The following is a 24,755-nucleotide window of genomic DNA, read 5'->3' on the forward strand; positions in this document are numbered from 1 at the left end:
GTAATTTGTACAAATGACCCCTTCTGATGAGGTCTTTATTATCAAGACATTATCACATGATAAGGGTATCTCACAGACATGCTGTCATTAACATTCTGGTAAAAATCTCTATTAACCTGTTTGTTTCTGTAGTTAAAGTCATCCCACTGGATGTGTTTTGGCTTGTCAAAGATTTTCCAGTCCTCGCTGAAGCTGTTGCGATGATGATGGTGACTGTGGTTGTTGTCGTCAACGTGTCGGACGGAGTGACGGAAGCTCTCTCGGAGGCAGAGAGTCATGGAAGCGGATCCATCCCTGCAAAATAATTTGGTTTTTTTAATTCAACACAATCCGGAAAACCTTCTTAATGTAAAATAGGGACAGACCTCATGCACTTGTCTGAACTCATTTCTGTTTATGTGTATGTAGAAAAGCTCTATTATGGAAGAAAATAAGTAGTTTCTTCACACTGACAGTAGTCTTGAGACCATCAGACTAGTAGTCTCTAACCTTGAAAATAAACTTAAATACCCTCAAAATATATTTGTCACCTTTTACCTTATTCATTTACCCTTGGATATTGGTCAATATCCTGATCCATTTTCGTCTACCAGACCATTGATTAAAGTGTGTAAGGGGTCAGGTGGTCAAAGGGCTACTATGACTTGGACTGCACACAACTCAATCAGATAGTTTCAGCTGAGCCTGTGCGTCCTGGTACCCGACAGTGTAGTAATCAATGTTCACAATCAGTAACAGGCCAACCCACTCCAGACCTGAGTTACCCTGACAAGGCCATGTTGACTACACCTTGGCTTTAGTAACGCCCGTCTGCCTGCCAATCCCAAACTGATAACTACCCGGTATTTCGTATTGTTTTGTTTGTCTTACTAGGTAGGGGTGGTCGGGTAGCCTAGTGGTTAAAGCGTTCGCTCGTCATGCCGTAAAACCCGGGTTCAATTCCCGACATAGGTACAAGGTGTGAAGCCCATTTCTGGTGTCCCCCACCATGATATTGCTGGAATATTGCTAAAAGCGGCATAAAATAAAACTCACTCACTCACTATAACTAGGAAATCGATCATATATATTTAATTGATTTAAGGGTCATAATAAAGGTTTGAATAATGGTCAGTAGAGTACAACAACAAAATAGTTTTAGAATTAATTAAGAATATAGGTTGAAAATGATAACGTCAATGCTTTTATATTTTTCTCCAAAAGTCATTAATTAAAAGTTCTAACAAAGCTACTTAAAGGTGAGGATAGCAGATCTTATAAGCATATTTTGAAAAAAAACAAACAAACACTATATTTCATAAATGTGCTTTAATATAACAACCTTGATATCATGCTGATGCAGAAAAGACAAAGAAGTGTCATGACAACATTTGAAGAATGGGGTTCCAATATGTCCACCATTACTACAAGTTTGGGAGCATACAATCCCCTCTACTTGGTAGAGCAGTGCTAATCCTAGAGAGACTCCATCTGTACGCTACAGTCAAGTACATGAAGCTTCTTGACTCCTGTAGCAAGTCCTTGAGTGATCATTAACACTAATGTAGCGACACAGGCTTCTCATCAGCACTTTAACCTCTGCTACGCTAATTCGTTATCACCTTCTCCTGTGTCACAGATCTACGTTTGCTCTATTACACAATGCACGGCCTTGCTCATCCAGGTGGCAGTTCAACCAGTGTTGAACAGAACGGAAATGGCGTCATCTTTAACACTAACAGGTTCCTTTGGGTCTGTTAAGACCAAACTAGACCCTTTGTTTAGCCAATTATGTAGAGGCCCTAACAGGATGCTTGTAGCTCTGACAAACCGAGGACCTTCCCCACCATCTGTGGAACACTGGGCCAAAGACAGACCTCACCAGAGGCCCACCCTGGGCTGACCCTTAGTCTCTGAAAATATATAACCTTGACAGAAAAACAACTCCATTTAGATTGAAATGGAGCCTCAGTGTGATGGGTGATTCCCTTGAAACTGTGGAAAATCTAGACTTGCTTCATTCACAGCTATTACAGTAAGGACTCGACAGAAGGGAGACTAGACTCGTCCCCCCACCCCCAACATCTGTACACCACAGGGCCCATCTAGTTGTTTAATTCTATTCTGTTGACTCCCTTAACTTAGCATGCATACTGCTACTCCAGTTCAAGTTCCTATACTTCATTCTTAAAGTAAAACATATTTCCAGTCTTTCACCTAGCCTTGCTCCAAGTCTGTACTGACTGATAAAGTTCATGGACATAATTCTATATAGATAGTAATTATATCTTTACAACAGGCAAGCCTAAATAAGCCAGTCTTTTATAAGGACAATTTGTTCTTATTAATTATATAATCTAGATATTGTGATTTAAACTAATAAACATTGCCTTAGAGACTTTTGTAAGTCTATCTTTTACCTAACAGGCACACTTGTTTCCTCTGGTCTACCATTAGATTGTGCCCTCCTAAGATCGGAGTAACCTGTCAAGTTGTATCAAAGTAAAGTCTGTGTAAGACATGTTTATGTAGTTGCACTGGACTGCCCCCTTCTACGTGTGTTGTCTGTCCAGATGAATCAAGCGACTAATTAGATCAAACATTTGAAGACGGACTTGACTAACAGGTTCCCCTCCTTCAACACATTCAACAGATTCCCCATTTCACTTGGTGCTGATAAAAAAACAGGACTCTCTTGAGTAGCTGATTAAAGATTGACAACAATCAGTTACAGTTTTCCTACGTTTGTGATATGGGAGATGTGTTGCCCTAATGACTCCAGGCAGGCACAGAATCTGTGAACACTGTGGTTCGGTAGCCTTGCTCCAAGGCTGTATTGAAAGACACATGGACTGACGGCTAGCTGACCTGTCCTTATATTAACCCCACAATGCCGAGCACCAGGCAGGGTAACAACAACTACCTTCTTCAGGGATGTGAGCAGGTTTTCCCTAAGAAAAAAGAGGAAAAGTCTAGGGGGGTCTGGAGGCATGCCCCCCGCCAAATTTTTTAAATGATTGCATTTTAAGCAATTTCGTGCAGTTTGCACAACATTCACACCAAGAAATGTAACAAGTCAATGGCAAAAGTCAATAAGTCAAATAAACAAAGATGGCAGATGCAGTAAAATTTCGAAGTTAAATCAGTACTTTTAAAAAATCGGGCATAGCTGCTGTGCAGGTCTGGGAGCAATACTGCCATAATCTTCACCCCCCATCCCCCAGACACAGGGACAACTGTCACAAGCATGCAAACATAAGATATTAATACAATATATATCCCTGTGTTATGGGTTGTCGGACGCAGAAGAAACATTCATAGTTTTCTCGCTTATCACATGAGCAACTGTAAAACATATCATTTATTTATAGGCTAAAAGACAACTTTATCCTAAAAACAAGCCATCATCTGATTATTTACAATTTCTGTGTGACGCCACACCCCACGTTACAGTGCAAGTATTCGTGATAGAAAACGTATGATGTCCCAAAACCTTTGATGCTGAAAGCTCTGATCGAAAACAGGATAATCCGCGACAGTTCTCCGGTTTTCGATAACATTTTACGGAGTGTTCTTTTTTTAATCTGATTATATTTTTACGCGGAAGATGATTTTTTCCCCAAGGACTACTGTTTTAAAAGTACAATCTACTCTGGATTTGGCCGAGATTTCTTATGAATATGGGAAGTTTTTTGTCGTTTTTATTTCTAATTCATAATTTAGTTTGACAACTGGCAAATATAGCAGCCCACAGAATAAGCCAAGATTAAAGATACATGACACGCCACAACATCAACATGGATGGTTTCCTGATCATTTATTAGTAACTGACAGCAACAGGAAATGGTCCGTCTGAACCTATTAATTTCTTTTATGTCCATCAATGCCTTAGTATGTTAACACAATATATGTATAGCAGATGGCTGTGTTGTCAATATCTTTCCTCATTTGGCAACCAACCTGTTAACAGCCTTATCATTTGGTTGTCAACAGCAACAATGTAAACATTTACTGATGGGTCATTAGGTGAGCATTTTGGAGTGTTTTCATATTAGGACTTTGACTTCAGGTGTTTGTACTTAAGGGAACACTCAGTGGGGTGCTAATAATTAAGTCATTCTCAATGCAATAAATTTGCTGTCTGTACAGAATCATGAAAAGAAGAATTTCTTTTGTGCTCACAGTCTACTGCTTTTGAAATGGTCATTCTATTCATTCAAGGCCATTGAATCCTGAAGTGGTATCAATGGGGCATGACTATTTACTGTTTGTATGGCGTTGCCAAAATACCACCCGTCCTTGTGGTATATATGTCCTATCTGAATTTGTGGATCATTCGTAAGATTTGAATAGGAAGCATCTGAAAAAAGAACATTACATTTCTTCCTTAGGGAGACATTTATGGAGACACGCCCATATATGTCACTCATATATCGCTTTTGAAAATTTCTTGGATCAGCCAATTATATGATCGCTTCCAGAAAACATGATTAATTTTGTTTGTGGTTGTTTATTGGAGTTAATATGTGTGTTAGAAAAGTTCAAATCTATTTCACTGTTGTAGTTATTTTATATCGCTTATACACCTAAAATTTCTTTGTGAAAAACTTTCAAAAATCAAGAATCTTCATCAAACATACATTTTGCACAAAAAAACATAAGGTTGATTAGGTGTAGTGTTCATTTAAACCATGTTAATAGTCAAATCAGGTGAAAGAAAAATACAAAAAATACTACAGTACACCAAACGTATCATATCTATATACCTGACATACTAATTACCAACAATTTGGTTCACAGACGCTACCAACCAGCTTTACAGCTGATCTCACATGGGTAAGTGTTTGTGACATATGCATCATTGATGACCACAGGACACACAGTAAACAATATAGTCAGGGGAAGAGCCCTCACAATCATCTGGGACTTCGTGCTCCCATGCAATGTAGGTCTGTGGGTCCTTCATAATTAATGGCTTCATGACACTACATTTCAATGAGAAAAGAGCAAGCTTATAAATTAGACAACGAACAAGAGTTTGACAACAAACACCAGACAGACATTGATATTTGTGTGTCTTCACTTGACACAAGTCAAACAACTTGAACCTGTATTTACATTCTCTTTGAGATTGTTCATTTAACTTATTGTTGAAGTCTTACAACGATTTCATCAGATTAGTGCGTGAGTCTGGGTAAACGCCACTTTGAACAGTATTCCAGTTATATCACAGCGTGTCAGCTTCATGTGGGAGGAAAGCTTGAAGTGATGCACGTTGGTGACACCTGGTGACAACCTAGAAACATAACCATGGGATACTGGGATTCAAACCAGATCCTAGGTTTCTCAATCTCATTAAAATCAGATCTTAGTTCTCGCTACTGCTAGATCAGACCGACCTTGCGCGAACTTTGACCGACCAATGGAATGACCAATCAGAAGGCAGCTTTCTCGTGCTTTACGGCACTAATTTCAAATTGGCGACTACGCTTCGAAACATATTTTGACAAATTCTAAATAACAAATTTGAAACCTGAACAAAAGAACATTCTGGAATGGCTAAGAGATGGTCTAGATTGTATGGATACTGTTGTTAAACCCGTAACTATCGTTTGGAGTTAAAGTTTTCGAGGCTCCATGATCAGAAATCACATTCAGACTGTCACTTTCATAATCTGGTAAGCGATGCTTTGATTGGTCGGATGAAAGGTTGTTCTGACGTGACCCGTAATGGGATGTCCTCAGATCTTTGTTTAGCGGTAGCGAGAACTGAGGTCTAATTTTAATGAGATTGTAGGTTTCTGGGATGCCCAAGGGACACAACTCTACACAGCGAATGTCCAACCAGTGCCCACTGATCAGATAAGAACTGGAATCAAACAGAGTAGAGAGGTGGGGATATTTGTAATTATTTTGTCATGTTTTTTTATTAATTTTCACTTCTCTAACAACAGTATCATGTACACAAGAGCACACCAGCCATTTGTGCCCACGAGGAGATTCTGGGTCTCCAAGAACTTCTGCTTGTCGTATGAGGCCACTAAATGGATTGGGTGGTCAGACATGGTGATTGTGCGTCAAGGTACACTGCTAACATGGACACTGCTCATAATATCAGACACTGGTTTGTCTGGTATGAATCTTATTATTTTCCAGCCACCATCATATAGCTGGAGTTAATGAGTGTGGCGTTACACAACAAACAAACTTGTCGTTTGGTACTTGATACAGCTCTCATCTTGTTCATGGAAGGTCGGGTCCCATTGTAGGATGTCTTATTGGACACATTCAACATAATCATGGTGATCCCAAAGTTGGTATTGCTGAAGATCTATTGTCTTCTACATGATGTCTATAGTCAAACACTGATTCAATACTCAGCATGCTGTATGGTCCTGCACAGTGACTGTGGAAGTTGACTTAGCCATTGGCCTCAAGTCAGGATGATGAAAATAGATGTTTCACGAGCCTACTCAACATAAGAAGCAGAAATCTTATATATATCTAATATGATTTCATAGACAAAAGATAACCAATGTTTGATATAATTGTATATTTCAATTTTAATCATCACGCTATTTCTTAACCCTATTATCAGTTTATATACCGCCATTCTAGACATAACACATAACACTGAAACATCATAGGCGGATACTGAGGGGGTTCCAGGGGGTCCAGACCCACACTTTTGAGAACCAAATGTAGTATTGTGTAGGCAGTAAAATTATCTGCGAGAGGATTTCGATATTTTGGACCCCTCCCTATTAAAAATCCTGGATCCGCCCTTGAATTTTTTTGTTATAAACATCTATTGATATCAGCTGTTGAGTGATCCATGCTGAGTGTCTCATATGACAAACAACACAATGTCTTAATATCTTTTGAACCTATTGCACCCCATACATGAAGAAAAAGTGGAACTAAATCAAGCCGATCAAACAGCCACAGCTGAAGAGCTACTAAAGACCACTGACCACGACTAAAGCAGAAGCCATAATGACTGTATCATGTCCTCCCATCCTCCCAAAGAGAGATGCCCATATAAGTTCAATAGAAACTGTTTATGTCAACACCAGGGGTCACCCCAACCTGTCAACCAGCGACACAAGCGTGGCTAGCGTCCTTATAGTGAGGGAGGTGTACCTCAGTGTAAGCAGTTCCCGCCTCTGTTGACATATGCTGCATTCCTGTCAGCTTTTCCACACTGGAGGTCGACCTCCAACCTCACCCCCACCTACACGTGCCTGTCAGCTGGGCCACATAGCTACTTATACACCTACATGTACAGGACTGAAGGGCGTGGCACTCATCCCACCATGGGGGCAATCTGATGACAAGGAATTGACTATTGACCTGTCGACCTATTTTGATAAATGGGACATTCAGTATGGAGGGGAGGTGTCCCGGACAATCAAATGTTCATGGTCTCAAGGTACTTCTGTACATACACAAGAATAATGGGATTACAGTCATACAAAACTTTGTACACATGTACCTTGCCTTGTGTGTCTAGGCATACAAGTCTGTATTTTGAAAGGCTTGTGACTCTAGAGACAAGTGACCAGTGCTGGCAAGTCCTACTGTACCATGATCCCCAGTGATTGTTTAAACACTGTCACCAAGGGGAAATGAGGATCAGGTGGACAAAATGGCTGCTTGGTATGGATAGTGCTGGAATGAAAGACCATGTGAAGAAACTATATGTATGTGAGGGATACAGTATTATTTCAGCAATTACAATATCCTAGCGGGATTCATTAATAACAATTTCGTATTATACACTGGTAGGTGGGGTAGCGGAGAGGTTAAAGTATTCTATTGTCACATTGAAGACCTGGGTTTGATTCCCACGTGGGTACAATGTGTGAAGCCATCTCTCACGCCACAAAGTTGGCATGATTAGGCTTAAAGCTAATCATATTTTCTTCTATCCACACATCAGGGATATCAGGGATATTTGGCATGATTAGGTCTAAAGCTAATCATATTTTCTTATACAGAGACATCAGTGATATCAGTGATATTTGGCATGATTAGGTCTAAAGCTAATCATATTTTCTTATATATACAGACATCAGTGATATCAGGGATATTTAGCATGATTAGGTCTAGAGCTAATCATATTTTCTTCTATCCACACATCAGGGATATCAGGGATATTTGGCATGATTAGGTCTAAAGCTAATCATATTTTCTTCTATCCACACATCAGGGATATCAGGGATATTTGGCATGATTAGGTCTAAAGCTAATCATATTTTCTTATATACAGACATCAGTGATATCAGTGATATTTGGCATGATTAGGTCTAAAGCTAATAATATTTTCTTATAAACTACTCAAAAGAAGTTAAGGATCACCTGATTTTTTCATATTACAATAGTTAATCTCTCCTGCCATGACAGATTAACATTACCAATATGAAAGAATAGGGTGATACTAAACTTCTTTTGAGTAGCATATATAGACATAAGTGATATTAGGGATATTTGGCATGATTAGGTCTAAAGCTAATCATATTTTCTTATATACAGACATCAGTGATATCAGGGATATTTGGCATGATTAGGTCTAAAGATAATCATATTTTCTTCTATCCACACATCAGTGATATCAGATATATTTGGCATGATTAGGTCTAAAGCTAATCATATTTTCTTCTATCCACTCATCAGTGATATCAGGGATATTTGGCATGATTAGGTCTAAAGCTAATCATATTTTCTTCTATCCACACATCATTGATATCAGTGATATTTGGCATGATTAGGTCTAAAGCTAAGTACTCCACACATGGCACAGAGTTCCATTAATGAATGGAACTCTGTGCCATGTGTGGAGTACTTAGCAATATTCTTCACTGGAAAAGCTTCACCAACTGAAACAGGTTTCTCAAGCCTTGCTTGGCAATATACTTAATGTTTCTACGGTGAGGGAGGCAATAATTTGATGTTGAGAGCTATAGTTAGTAAATACATGTACAAGGAATATTATATAAAACAAGAAACAAGAGAATAACTTGATAATCCAAAGAATCAGATGCCATGTAAAAGGCCAAAAACAGGTGATAAAAAAATATTTTATTAACAATGTCAAGAAGTAGTCCGAAGTACTGCTGATGTTTGCTTACAAATTCGAAATATGTTTCACTTGATTGTGTTCATGGAATTTCATGCAAAAAATCATTCTGATTCTGCCAAAATGGTAAAGGTTGGCATCACGGTGATAAATAATTATTTGCTGAAATATTGCAAAAAGTGCAAGCTGTGTCCTGGCAAAAGATATGCACTGCAAATATACTGTGATATAGGTATCAGTATTGCAATATAATTTGGAAGCAGAAGTGTTTCACATTGGTTAACACTGATTGTACAAGCAGATCCTATTTTCTACATACTAAAGTAAATATCAGTCAGAGTGGTCAGTCGCCGCCATTTTGTAGTCATGGATACAGGGGAGATAACAACATAACACTTCCACATTTCCACCGTTTTGTCAATCAATTTCGAGGGGAAACACTATTTATGAATAAATTTCCGTCTTCATTCTATGTTTAACGATACAAGTAATAACAATACTTGTTATATTTGTTTTTACTCAATATACCGAAACAGAAAAAATATTGCAATACGTATTGTTTGTAGAGCATTTTGCAATATAGCGGTATACCGGTAATACTGTATATTCTTAATAGGCAGTACTACAGCCTTATAAGGACAATGATGTCATACTTGTTAAATCTGTACCAGCGTCATAAACTCTACACTGGAACCAGTTTTCTGTTTTCCTTTGAAGTAGGGTAAAGGTCACGTTTACCTATACCAACTGGTTGTGTAGAGGAATCCTTTCACTGCCAGATCAGTGGGGGTGGGGGCAGATTACAGTTAAACCAAACAAGTTGGCATGGAGGCACAGCAGGCATGGCTTGCGATGGTATTTATTTTGCATCTATTTTTATACGTGTCATTTTTGTGTTAACATGGCTACAATGTCATTTAAGGCCACACCATATTTATTTCATGGTTTAAGGATTTTCACTTACCATTGACACCTTGGACTGGTCAAAACAAAATAAAAAAGAATATTTTAACATTTTGTTGGACGTGTTGAGGCATGGATATATTTTAGTCAATTGGGTTTTTTTGGGAAAAAATCAATTACTGTAACATATTATGAACAATACATTGATCAATTGCTGTAACATATTACAAACAATACATTGATGAGTTGCTGTAACGTATTACAAATAAAACATTGATCAATTGCTGTAACATATTACAAACAATACATTGATCAATTACTGTAACATATGAACAATACATTAATCAATTACTGTAACATATTACGAACAATACATTGATCAATTGCTGTAACATATAACAAACAATACATTGATCAATTGCTGTAACATATTACAAACAATACATTGATCAATTACTGTAACATATGAACAATACATTAATCAATTACTGTAACATATTAAGAACGATGCATTGATCAATTATTTAAACTGTTATTAGTTACCTTAAGTTTCTTTGATTTTGTAATCATATCATTTCATTTTTTCTAATCCATCAAAGATGAAGAGGTTGGCCAAACAAAATAACTTTCAATCATTTTGATTTGATTTTCTGTTGGTGTCCTGGCTTCAGTTACCAGTAGTCAAATCTAGGGCTGGGACGGGTAACTCGGGTACCCGGGTCGCCTATTGAGATACTAGGGCCTGGACGGGTAACTCGGGTACCCGGGTTGGGTGGGTCCTGAGTAGGACCCGGGTACCCACAGGACTACCCGGACCCGTGGTAAGTCACATGATATATTGATTAATGACTAAAATTATCTTGAACTCTATGATTACACTACAAGCCACTAATGTTCGCATATCTTTCTGACTATGCACCCATTCCTTCTGATTTTTTCATATGGTTGAATAAAAATATATCTTAATTCAACTTCAGTGTATGAATGACCAGATTGTTCAATACATGTATCTAAATACGTTTTGCCAGGGCTATGCTAAAAATGTTCCCAATCGGACATTTTGAGACATCTCCTGAGACCAACAGTGGGTACCCGGGTAGGGTCGGATAATAGGGGGGTGGGTACCCGGGTAGAAAATTTGGACTCGTCCCAGCCCTAGTCGAATCTGTAAACCCCAAAATAACAACTCCCCGTGTGCAGTGTGGTGCAGAAACTACTTCCCTAGCACCTGTAGGCGACCACGTAATTTAACATAAGTAAGGGACGTCGGGTGGCTATCTTTAGAACCAAAAAGAAATAATTTACGGCCAAAACGTGAGTAATAAGAGATATAATTGACTTCAAGATACTTACAACGTCCAGACGTACTTATATCGAATTTATAGGATGTTTCTTATAGGTTCTAAAAATAGCCACCTGAAGTCCCTTACTTATGTTAAATTACATGGTCTCCTTCACCTCTATCTGAGACAACAAAATACACCACACACAGACATGGCTCGTGTACAGGTTTAAGACAGCCAACAATGTCTTTCCTGTTCATAATTAAAGGCTAATGTTTGAACAGTTTATATTCAGGGTTATTTCTAAAACTGTAGCACGATTGTAACTTGGGGATTGGTGCCTGAAGGTCAAAAGTCAATTATTATTCAGCATATGATCAGAAATAGTTTCTGAAATCTTCTACATCAATGTTATCTGTAGGTAAACTTGGATACAGAGCATCCATTGTTCAAAGTCCCATGTCGTCTTCACCAGCTTACAAGAGGCTACATACATGACACTCACTGTCTGAAGCGGGGGCACGGGTGGCCCAGTCGTCTAAGGCGCCGTGATTCGCTGTGCAGAGTTACGTCCCTTGGGCACGCCAGAAACCTATGATTGTGGGTTCGATCCCCGGTTCACCCCGATTATGTTTCTAGGTTTGTTAGCACCATACCCGTGCTCGTGGGTTTCACCGAAGTGGTAAACGTCTGAGACCTGCATCACTTTGGGCTTTCCTCCCACATTAAGCTGACACGCCGCGATATAACTGGAATACTGTTAAAAGTGGCGTTAAACACAACTCACTCACTCACTGTCTGAAGCAGACATTAATACTTTGTGTGTGACTGTCATGCTGAGTTGATTAAATCGGTGTCAGATATATTTAATTACACAAGTTCAGTACACTACACGCAAATGTAATAATGTCTTAACTTATAATCCATTCTTATCAAACAGGAGTGCTTTCTTTTATAGAGAGACATGTGTCAACGAGCTAATAGTATCCACATGACCTTATGCTGTGATATATCACTCTTTACCTCGTCAAGTGATGTCGTCTTACGTCAATAGTGTTTGTAATGTGCCAGTAACGCTGTGAAGCATGACATACTTAGTATGATCCTAAACGTGTGCTTCATCATGTCCATATGGATTGTTACCAGTATGACATGTTTATAACCACATGGATGTTGAGTTCATAGTGACCCATCCATTTTCCCTTCTTTTCCAGAATGTCTACACCAAAGCTTAGTAAAGATGTTGAAAGAAAAGGAAAGTACAATAATGGTTAAAGAGCAACGAATTTATACACCAATATACTAAGATGGTGAAACCAAAGGAAAGCAAAATAATTATTAAGAGGGGACATATTTTTATACCAATATGCTAATATAGTGGTAGCAAAGGAACGTGTAATAAGTTTAAAGGAAAGACAATTCCTGACAAAAACTCATAAACCACTTAAGTAAACGGTCACCAAGCATGTTGACTAACAATTCTAAACAGGTCAGACCAAACTCAGGTCAAAACATACTGTTTCTAAGCAGGTTTCTCTTAGTTTCATTCACTCCTCAACGACAGATTTCATAATTTGTGAGATCTGTTACTGACCCAGATGTACAAGCTGTACAAACATGATACAGGTACTTTTAGAACTGGGCCAAAAAACATGGCAAATATGTGGTTAGCACAAATAATGAGTACGTGGCTGTTATTCTGCGTGACTGACACCATTGAGGGTTCAGGTGTGTGATCGGCCCATCTTTGTTGGAGATTGTATCAGTGAGCTTCCATGTCAGTAGAACTATTGTGGGCCTGGCCATGCTTCACTGAACAGGGCCGGATCAACCCTGGAGGAAGCTAATGGGCGATGTAGACAGGAGTGAGTGAGTGAGTGAGTGAGTGAGTGAGTGAGTGAGTGAGTGAGTGAGAGGTTTTACGCTGCTTTTAGCAATATTCCAGCAATATCACGGCGGGGGACACCAGAAATGGGCTTCACACATTGTACCCATGTCGGGAATCGAACCCGGGTCTTCGGCGTGACGAGCGAACGCTTTAACCACTAGGCTACCCGACCGCCCCCGATGTAGACAGGAAGTGGATGATATAATAACACTTCAGAGGTGAGGTGAGGTGAAATTGGATTTAACGTCGCGTCCAAGATTATTGCACTTATATAGCGACGTGCATGCACGTGTATGTGTGTGTGTGGCTGCTTGTACTAGCCCGGACTGATGCCGATTTATAGTGCTAGCTCACTGAGATACTATGCCGCAGTTTAACATGAATACCCCACTCAGACACAGTATACTGACTCCGAGCCGACCAGTCCTTGTTTTAGCCCCTTAATGCCGAGCGCCAGACGGGGTAACAACAAGTTCAATTTTTTAACGTCTTTTTGTATGACGCGGCCCGGGATCGAACCCTGGACCTTCCGCTCTCAGGGCGGATGCTCTACCACAAGACCACGGAGGCGGTCTAACACTTCAGAGTCTGTCATGTTATGGAGGCTTATTTTGGAGGATTAAACCTATGTTACAGAGGTGTTTCTTATATATTTGTTTTTTTCTGCAGGGAGTAGGAGCTGAAAACCATGAAACAAAGATAAGAATTTGTCACACACAATGCATGCACATCACCATATGAATGCAATAATCTTGCAGCCGATGTTCAATCCTAATTACCGTATTCGACCTAATAAGCGCCCAGGGCGCTCTCAAAATTAGAAATAAGGGGCTCTTATTAGAATATTATTTTGGTGGAAAAAAGAGATTTGAAAGATAAATTTATTTGGTTTATGCTGACACACTGAAATGTTTAGATGCGACAGATACATTTTTCCAGAATTTAATTGCCCATAACTAAGAATGCATATAACACACGAGTGCGTATCATACGTGAATAAATAAGTCTTATGTACATTGACCAATCGGAAGGAGTGCTAATTGGGATTGTTCACTAGCCAATATATTAGCAAATATCACCATGGGCGCTTATTAGAGCGGGGCGGTTATTACGTCGAATACGGTAACCTCGGCTCATCAGTTGTATCCTGCCCATGTTGAGTGGCTTAGTATGTCAGAGCAGAGACCATATAGTAGAGGTCTTCGCTCAGAATGACCAGTAGACAAGTATATTTATTATTTGTAGTTACCACCTGCTATGCGTATTTGGAGAAGGTTTGCTGTTTTTCTATGCTTACCATTTATCCATAGATCAATTCTTGTACACACTATTCAATAGACCATTCTTCTACACACTATTCAACAGACCATTCTTGTACACACTATTCAATAGACCCTTCTTCTACACACTATTCAATAGACCATTCTTGTACACACAATTCAATAGACCATTCTTCAACACACTATTCAATAGACCTTTCTTCTACACACTATTCAATAGACCGTTCTTCAACACACTTCAATAGACCGTTCTTCTACACACTGCTTTACATCCACTTCTTCTACACACTATTCAATAGACCGTTCTTCTACACACTGCTTTACATCCACTTCTTCTACACACTATTCAATAGACCGTTCTTCAACACACTGCTTTACATCCACTTCTTCTACACACTATTCAATAGACCGTTCTTCTACACACTGCTTTACATCCACTTCTTCTACACACTATTCAATAGACCGTTCTTCTACACACTGCTTTACATCCACTTCTTCTACACACTATTCAATAGACCGTTCTTCAACACACTGCTGTACATCCACTTCTTCTACACACTATTCAATAGACCGTTCTTCTACACACTGCTTTACATCCACTTCTTCTACACACTATTCAATAGACCGTTCTTCTACACGCTGCTTTACATCCACTTCTTCTACACACTATTCAATAGACCGTTCTTCTACACACTGCTTTACATCCACTTCTTCTACACACTATTGCAAACAGTGCTGGATCAAACACAACTAAAATGAAAGTTGAAAACTGTAGCAATCAGTACAGGTATCATGTACCTATAAAACTGATATTGTTCACCTGAGTCACATGTCTATAATCACAGGTTAAGTTATCAGCAGAACTCCAGGGAGACATTCACAGTGAAAGCTGATCATATGACACCATCCACACTTTACTATATGTAAAATCTCCACGTCATTTACACACAGTCCTACACACAACATGAGTTCAAAATTGACATGAATCTTAAACACATCAAAAACACATAACTGGACACAAACTCAAGTGCTAATGAATTATTCACGACAGTTGTGGGCACAAGTTAGGTGGTCTATACAAGTAAGGGTATTGTACTGTAAGTTCAACAGCGAACAACGTGTGGGTGTCGGTTTGTGTGAGACACTCGGCTGGGTATCCCGCACTCAGCTGAGAATATCAAGGGTGGGTTTACGATATACTGGTTGAATGTCACCCCTAGCCAGGATGGGTGTACAATGTACTGGTTGAATGTCACCCTAGCCAGGATGGGTTGTACAATGTAGTGGTTGAATGTCACCCCTAGTCAGGATGGGTGTACAATGTACTGGTTGAATGTCACCCCTAGCCAGGATGGGTTGTACAATGTAGTGGTTGAATGTCACCCCTAGTCAGGATGGGTGTACAATGTACTGGTTGAATGTCACCCCTAGCCAGGATGGGTGTACAATGTACTGGTTGAATGTCGCCCCTTGCTAGGATGGGTATACAATGTACTGGTTGAATGTCACCCCTAGCCAGGATGGGTGTACAATGTACTGGTTGAATGTCGCCCCTTGCTAGGATGGGTGTACAATGTAGTGGTTGAATGTCACCCCTAGCCAGGATGGGAATACAATGTACTGGTTGAATGTCGCCCCTAGCCAGGATGGGTGTACAATGTACTGGTTGAATGTCACCCCTTGCTAGGATGGGTATACAATGTACTGGTTGAATGTCACCCCTAGCCAGGATGGGTGTACAATGTACTTGTTGAATTTCAATGTCACTCTAGCCAAGATGTGTGTACAATGTAGTGGTTGAATGTCACCCCTAGACAGGAGGTGTATACAATATACTGGTTGAATTTCAATGTCACCCTAGCCAGGATGGGTGTACAATGTACTTGTTGAATGTCAATGTCACCCTAGACAGGATGGGTATACAATATACTGGTTGAATGTCAATGTCACCCTAGCCAGGATGAGTGTACAATGTACTTGTTGAATGTCAATGTCACCCTAGCCAGGATGGGTGTACAATGTACTTGTTGAATGTCACCCTAGACAGGATGGGTGTACAATGTACTGGTTGAATGTCATCCTAGCCAGGATGGGTGTACAATGTACTGGTTGAATGTCACCCTAGCCAAGATGGGTGTACAATGTACTGGTTGAATGTCACCCTAGCCAGGATGGGTGTACAATGTACTGGTTGAATGTCACCCTAGCCAAGATGGGTGTACAATGTACCGGTTGAATGTCACCCCTAGCCAGGATGGGTGTACAATGTACTGGTTGAATGTCACTCCTAGACAGGAGGTGTATACAATGTACTGGTTGAATGTCATCCTAGCCAGGATGGGTGTACAATGTACCGGTTGAATGTCACCCTAGCCAAGATGGGTGTACAATGTACTGGTTGAATGTCACCCTAGCCAGGATGGGTGTACAATGTACTGGTTGAATGTCACCCTAGCCAAGATGGGTGTACAATGTACCGGTTGAATGTCACCCCTAGCCAGGATGGATGTACAATGTACTGGTTGAATGTCACTCCTAGACAGGAGGTGTATACAATGTACTGGTTGAATGTCAATGTCACCCTAGCCAGGATGGGTGTACAATGTAGTGGTTGAATGTCACCCCTAGACAGGAGGTGTATACAATGTACTGGCTGCACGCATCCTCAGAGTGATGTTGTGACACCTGACTCCAAGTGACACTTCTATCTAAATCTGCTGACAATGATACCCTCTATATAGGCTGATGACTCATAGGACAAAAGGTCCTCGGTACACCTACCAATTTTTTTAAGCTCCAGCTAGACAACTCGTAACTCATAATTTTATGGCTGGATCTGAGGTTACATGACAAGCATCAAGCAGTTTTATTCTGATACTTACTCAAAATCTGTAGAACAAACTTGCAGTGTTAGCATTACAGGTATTTTGATTCCTATCCAGATTTGTTGGTTCCGAATGAAATCTCCAGGCATTGAATACTCAGTTAGATCCACAAATATGAAGACACAATGTTTATTGCCGAGGTGTGTACATTATAACTACAGGCTTTATTTCAATCTGGATGTAAAAACTCAAAGAGGGAGATGGGGTGTGGCGAGGTACATGGAGACGTATTGATGTGTCAGTCAAACTGATCCCGAATACGTACATAATCATGTGGTGAGGTGAAATGGGGTTTAATGTCCCGTTCAAAATTATTGCACTTATACAGCGACATGCAGTGTGTGTGTGGCTGCGTAAACTAGTCCAGACTAATGCCAGTTTATTAGTGATTAATTAGAGATACCATGCCGCAGTTTATCAAGAGTACCCCATTCAGACACAGTGTACTGACTCCAAGTCGTCCAGTCTTTGTTTTAGCCCCTTAATGCTGAGCACGAGGCATGGTAACAACAAGTACCACCTTTCAACGTCTTTTGGTACGTCAGTCAGGGATTGAACCCCAGACCTTCCGCTCTCTGGGCAGATGCTCTTTCCACGAGACCACGTAGGCGGTCCATACTGATGTGGTAGTGTAGCATAGCGCAGACAATACGTGGTTTATTTAACATGGACCATATGAATGTATTCTGTACAAGTACATGATTGGTAAGGAGACCGTGTACTCTCTCTTGAGGGAGGGAGTATTGTATTACGCCGCTTTTAGAGGGGGACAACAGAAATGGGCTTGACACATTGTACCCATGTGGGGAATTGAATCCGGATCTTCGGCGTGACGAGCAAACACTTTAACCACTAGGCCACCCCACCGCCCCTACTCTCTCTGCAGAGACGGGTGAAGACTACAAAACGACATACAAGGATTAACCTTTATACTTTTGTTAAGAGTGGGCTCGTCAGTAATGCAAGAAAATAACTTGAAAATGAAGGAAGTGTGTAAATGCAGAATCTTGAAATTGATCTAGTGAGGTGACTCTGATGTAACTCTTTACCTCTGTTTATCACTGGAAATAACTTATAAATAAACATCATAAGTCATCACATGACCATGACATTCTCAAGAGCAATCCTCTGTCTTCTGACTTCCTCTCTTTAATCATCCACTTCCCCTCCTAACACAGGACGACTGCACGTGGTGACCCCTCATGACCAGCAACATAAGCGCCCTCAACCATCAACACTGGACGACTACACCAGGTGACCCCTCGTGACCAGCAACATCAGCCACCTCAACCATCAACACTGGCTGACTGCACCTGGTGACCCCTTGTGACCAGCAGCATCAGCGACCTCAACCAGCAACACTGGACGACTGCACCTGGTTACCCCTCATGACCAGCAGCATCAGCGACCTCAACCATCAACACTGGACGATTACACCAGGTGACCCCTCGTGACCAGCAACATCAGCGCCTTCAACCATCAACACTTGACAACTGCACCTGGTGACCCCTCAAGACCAGCAGCATCAGCGACCTCAACCATCAACACTGGACGACTGCACCTGGTGACCCCTCATGACCAGCAGCATCAGCGACCTCAACCATCAACACTGGACGACTACACCAGGTGACACCTCGTGACCAGCAACATCAGCGACCTCAACCATCAACACTGGACAACTACACCAGGTGACCCCTCGTGACCAGCAACATCAGCGACCTCAACCATCAACACTGGACAACTGCACCTGGTGACCCCTCGTGACCAGTGACCAGCAACATCAGCGACCTCAACCATCAACACTAGATGACTGAACCTGGTGACCCCTCGTGACCAGCAACATCAGCGACCTCAACCATCCTCCACTTCCTGTCCCAACACTGGACAAGGACGCAAGCTGACCTGTCGTGACCAGCAACTCATTGACATCAACAATCATCTACCTAAAACTCCCCCAACACTGCCATCCCCTAATGACATCAATCAGCCAGCACAACTTGTGTCAGTCATGGTCTGTGTGCTGTGTCCCTGTCATCACAACAAAGGGCACTGCTACTCAGTGTGCGATGTTCGACAGTCCTGTCTCCTCCTCCATGGATGATCCCATTGTGTTCAGACTCTAAGCTTACTGTCGTGATAGGTCGGTAATTTGGGAGGGGCACAGGTTAAATAATTTCATGTGACTCTGATTCATGAACTTGTTGACATGTATTTCTTTCACAGGACTATATTACACAGTCTGTTGCCCATTTGCAGCATAGACCTAAATATCAGTGTCCTGTGCCTCTGTGTCATTAGGTACATCGCTATCTGTTAGACAGGCCTCATAAACAACAGGAACACGTAACTGTACAAGATTTTTTTTAAATATTGACCCATTTTCATCCTCATAGAACACATGGGTAATTTGTTTGTGTGTTATTTTTTACAGCTACAAATTCTTGTGCATTAAAGTGGTGTGTCAACGACTTGGACCACATTTGAGGTGAATGAGTGAGTGAGTATGGTTTTTCGCCGCTTTTAGCAGCAATATCACGGCGGGGTACACCAGAAATGGGTTTCACACATTGTACCCATGTCGGGAATCAAACCCGGGTCTTCCGCGTGACGAGCCAACACTTTAACCACTAGGCTACCCGACCGCCCCGGACCACATTTGCTAGGACTGCTGATTTTCGCTCACCCATAGCGTTCTCACAGTGTACCTGGTGGCCTGTATAGATGGTATATAATCAGGCCTACCGATGGTTGATAGCATGAGAAACATCCATGCTGCAGGGCCATGGCGTTACGAGGCAGGCTACACTCTTAATCCTGATAGCCTTAGAAATTATCTTTTAAGACTTAATAAGTTCAGAGATCTGGGTGCCGTTGTACAAAACAACCTTAGCGATATGACTGTTGTAAATCTATATTAGCGCTAAGATTGCTTCGTACAATGGCACCCTGGTGTAAAACTTATTTCACTCGTCCTCCGAGTTTGTAGCATTCCAGCAAGACTAGTCTGTATTAAGACCAAAGTGTTGAGAACTGGTAAAAATTGAAAGCCTTCAAAAGTCACTTGTTTCTTTTTCATAATAGATCCCCAATCCAATTCTGCATTGCACTTTATCTCATTCGAATGTATCGTGCAGTATCGTGAAATAAAACATGATTCTCCTCCTAAGACTCTCCCCTTCAAATACGATTATTATATTTTAGATCATGCATCTTCCTACATACCAGCTACAATGACAAGCTACGGTTCAGTGATCTAGCATTACCATTAGTTAAGGAAGCATTAACAAAATAGTGTTTTGTTGAACTAGAAGACAGGGGAGACACACCGGGTTACGCCGATAAAACTCTACCCAATATGTTCAATCAAGTTCAGTCCTCTCTCTCACATGTAAGAGTGCATGCCGCAGACACATTACCACAACGTAAACAGAAGCGCATGACAACGCCACGAACATGTTGGGTTCTACTTAGGCTAACTTCTATACAAATTCCATTTAGCATGCATTTTATTACACTATTTAAGTGTTTGTGACAATAAAAAAGTTTTTGTTGAATCAACAAAATCTTTTCACTAATATGAGGTAGGCTGTATAAACTAGTCTCCATTGTTAACTCTGTGACAGACTGTCTACTTTATGACAGATACAGTAAACGACGTTTATAAGACCACGCTTATAACAAACTGACGAAAATAATGCACTATTACTTCAGTCTCTGCCATTTGTTGTATATTTCATCAAATAAAATGAATGGATATAACGAACACGCTTATAACGAAATAACGGATAGAGAGAACTCGCTTTGTCGTCCCATTTGTACTGTCAACGACAATGCTTTTGTTTATAACGAACAGTTAATCTGAACTGCTCACTTGTCACCAATCACTCTATCAATACATCCGGGGCCACGCATGGCTGTCCAAAACGACAATAAACAATTGAAGGCTAGTAATTATCTGGATTAAGTACTGACACCTTGTCCACAATCAACACCCTCAATTAACAAGAGTAAAATAGTCATTAGACTATAGCCTTTGAAGTGGGTAAATTCTGTTTTTAAATGTGACAACTTCGGAAGAAAATTCAGTCGAAATGCTTATAACGAATTACGGTTATAACAAACTTAAATTAGTGGTCCCTTAGAGTTCATTATAACTGTAGTTTACTGTACTTCACACACATTGTCATTTTGTTCAGTCTTGTCCCTGGACACTCCACACCTACTTCTCAAGGGAACCTTAACTTCATTTGAGTAGTATACATATGATATACCTGCGATGACTTGTTTGTTTGTTATGTTGCATGTTTTCATGCTTCAGTCAGCAATATTTCATCAGCATCATGACACAAAATATTTTAATGTTTCCTTTTTATCAATAATTTTTTATGCATCTTAAAAGTCTTATGGCCATATTGGCAGGTATTGTTCACATCCATCAGAATATCTAGTATTTTATTTTTATTTTATTTTTCCTTCTTTATTCATCACAGCAGGTACAGCATATATATACATGTCATGTCAAGAAATTGAGGTACATGGTGTTTGAGAAGTGTAAAACTATTTATACATTTAGATTCCTGTCTATAAAGTCAAAATGTCGTATCACTATGTATTGCAGATTGGCTTTAAAAACAAAGTGTGGAAGGAAGGCCAGAAACTAAAAAAGTTTTCATAGTTACAAATTGTAAATGACAAATCTAGTATTTTCTTTGCGGTACAAAGTGTGGCACTTAAATAATCATCAAGCAATTTCCCATGTCATTGGGGACACGTAGGCTGACATTGAAACAGCTGACCTGACAACGTGATTTAATTGTCTCTTAAGACAGGCAAGACATTTTCTAACCCCATCAGGTCCAAATGAACATCCTGTGACATAATCTTAGGTCTCAGACACCTTTACCGCCTTCAGGGTACAAATCTAACTTGTTATTCATTCTACAATCTTGGGAACATGCAATAATGGCTACACACGAACCAGTCAAGCAGGTTGTGCTCGGCAACTAACTGGTCTTGTCAATCTCCACGTTAGGATGTATTGTTAACGTAATGCCCCTAATCCCTGAAATAGTTCAATATCTGTTTTCCCCATGCAAAACATTTCTCAAGACCAGGCCAGAGACAGTCATGCACAAAATGCTCTTTGGGCAAAAAAATAACATGTCGAGTACTCTTGAAATTTCAGTATCAGTCTGACTGCAAACTAGTTTCAACAACAGTGTCAGAGAAAAGGGGCAGGGATTGTTTATTAATTACACAGAACACTAAATGGAACTGTCCAACAAAGTACACAGAATACATTAAACTATGTTTATAACGAACACGCTCATAATGCAGTGACGGATATAACGAACTGTATATTGGTCCAGTCCATTTGCTGTATATATGTGTATATGCTTATAACAAATTATGGTTTTAATGAACTAAAATTAGTGGTCCTTTTGAGTTATAACCGTAGTTTACTGTGTTTTCACTGCATTATTATAGTTTACTGTGTATTCACTGCATTATTATAGTCTACTGTGTATTCACTGCATTATTATAGTTTACTGTGTATTCACTGCATTATTATAGTTTACTGTATATTCACTGCATTATTATAGTTTACTGTGTATTCACTGCATTATTATAGTTTACTGTGTATTCACTGCATTATTATAGTTTACTGTGTATTCACTGCATTATTATAGTTTACTGTGTATTCACTGCATTATTAAATCCATCTGTCAGCAAGCCATATATTTTCATATTCGTGGTTGTTACTGAGAGTCAATGCCCAGAAATATCATTGGAACTGATGAGGTTAACAAAAGTCATCGCTCATAGTAAATAGCAGTATATCTCTACTTGAACTATCAAGGTCGTGAGACAGACATAACATCCCGCCGGAATGCTATCACAAAAAGATGGATTATGTCAAATGCTTCCATGATAACTGAAATTTGGGCAAAAAAAACTAAACCAAATTGGCTCTGATAAATATGGACCAAACTTAATATTTAATTGATGTGGTATCCATTTTATCAAGCTGAATGGCAATTTTTTATTTCAGGATTGAGAAAAAGTGGACACCTATCAAGAAAAGCACTCAGAAACAGTGAAAAGGCCAAACAATTTTTGGAATTTAATTCCATTCACAATGTACAATCAGTTTTCAATCTTTATTGTATATTTTATATAATATATCAATATCAAATATATCTTGTCAAGCAGCAGCTTGTATTGGGATGCATGTGTCATCATGTCTCAGTGGTCATATCGTATCCTCTATTTCAGCCAGAAGGAGACCACACAATGCAGTGGGGACTAGCGAGGGTCTAATTCTCCTGTGCAAATACCTCAGCCTCACAGAGGGAGGAAATGGGGAAATATTTCAGGACATTTGAATGCTACTTCATCATCAAAAAAATCAGTTCATTGTTTATTCATGTTTTTGACACCAAAATGTAAGGGAGGGGGATTTGTGTGATCAGATGTGGCTTAGTTACTAGGTAACACAATTATATATATTGTATGCACATGGCTTCTCATGGCTATAATTAAAGATTCTTCAGGGTGGTGGGAGTGTTTATAAAACATAAAATATGTGTGTTTTTCCTTTTCATGCAATATCAGCCCATCCAAAAATAGTGTTAGTAGATATTTGTTTCTCCATTTTTTTGTTTATATGACGGGATAAGCAAAACACACTAATCTGCTGGTATAGAAAATGGAAAACATAGGAATGTTCATAAAGTTGCAGTGTAACTCGAGAAATAATAGAAAAAAGGTTTTTGGTCGTGGACAGCAGATTAAAGTCAGGTCTAGAAACCAGAAACACACAAATTTGTTCTTGGCCTTACCATAAACACAAATACATATTCTTGGCCTTACCAGAAAAAATATCTTGTAACCATGGCAACCATGACAACATGACATACAGCAACAGATGGTTCATTTCATATCTCAACAAATTGTTCAATTTGCTTAAGTAAATAAGCCAAACACAATTTTGTTAGAAAAAGTCTATATATAAACTTTTCAACTTATATATTTCACACATTACTGCCAACCAATGGGTCTTCAAGTACTTTCAATCTTATTTTCAATGACAGCACTTGCTCAAATATCAAATCTCTCAGTTCATCTCATTGAAAAGCGTGATTATTCCCATAACACAAAGATGGCACCTTGAAAAAGGAGTGCAAAATGAAGCAGCGCCTTCAGCAAATCATTATTTCCCAGCCCCCGCTGGAGTTTCAAAGCAATTCAATCAAGGACACAAGTAGATGTAGCCGATTAAGTAATTATGGACTTCTTGCTGTATGATGTAAGGCACTTGTGATATAACAGTCTGATTTCAACCACCCACTACTTCAGGCCAATATTTGCATGTACGGCTGGGCTCGTTAGCTGGAGCTGTTCGTGTTCAGAATAGTCTATTTCCTGTCTATGAATAAGCCAATGGGTGGGCAGGGA

General features: G+C 39.8%; 1 protein-coding gene across 1 annotated transcript in view; it reads right to left on the reverse strand.

The window, feature by feature from the left end:
• The window catches only part of LOC139472360 (platelet-activating factor acetylhydrolase-like), a 50,405-nt gene that overhangs the window by 15,271 nt on the left and 10,379 nt on the right, over positions 1-24,755 (reverse strand). The window contains exon 4 of the mRNA XM_071254831.1: positions 117-294. Coding sequence (XP_071110932.1) covers positions 117-294 — 178 coding nt within the window. The remainder of the gene's footprint in view (positions 1-116; positions 295-24,755) is intronic.

The sequence above is a fragment of the Haliotis cracherodii genome, unplaced genomic scaffold (genome assembly GCF_022045235.1).
Source record: "Haliotis cracherodii isolate W230 unplaced genomic scaffold, xgHalCrac1.p SCAF_1, whole genome shotgun sequence".
In the NCBI taxonomy this organism is placed as follows: Eukaryota; Metazoa; Mollusca; class Gastropoda; order Lepetellida; family Haliotidae; genus Haliotis; species Haliotis cracherodii.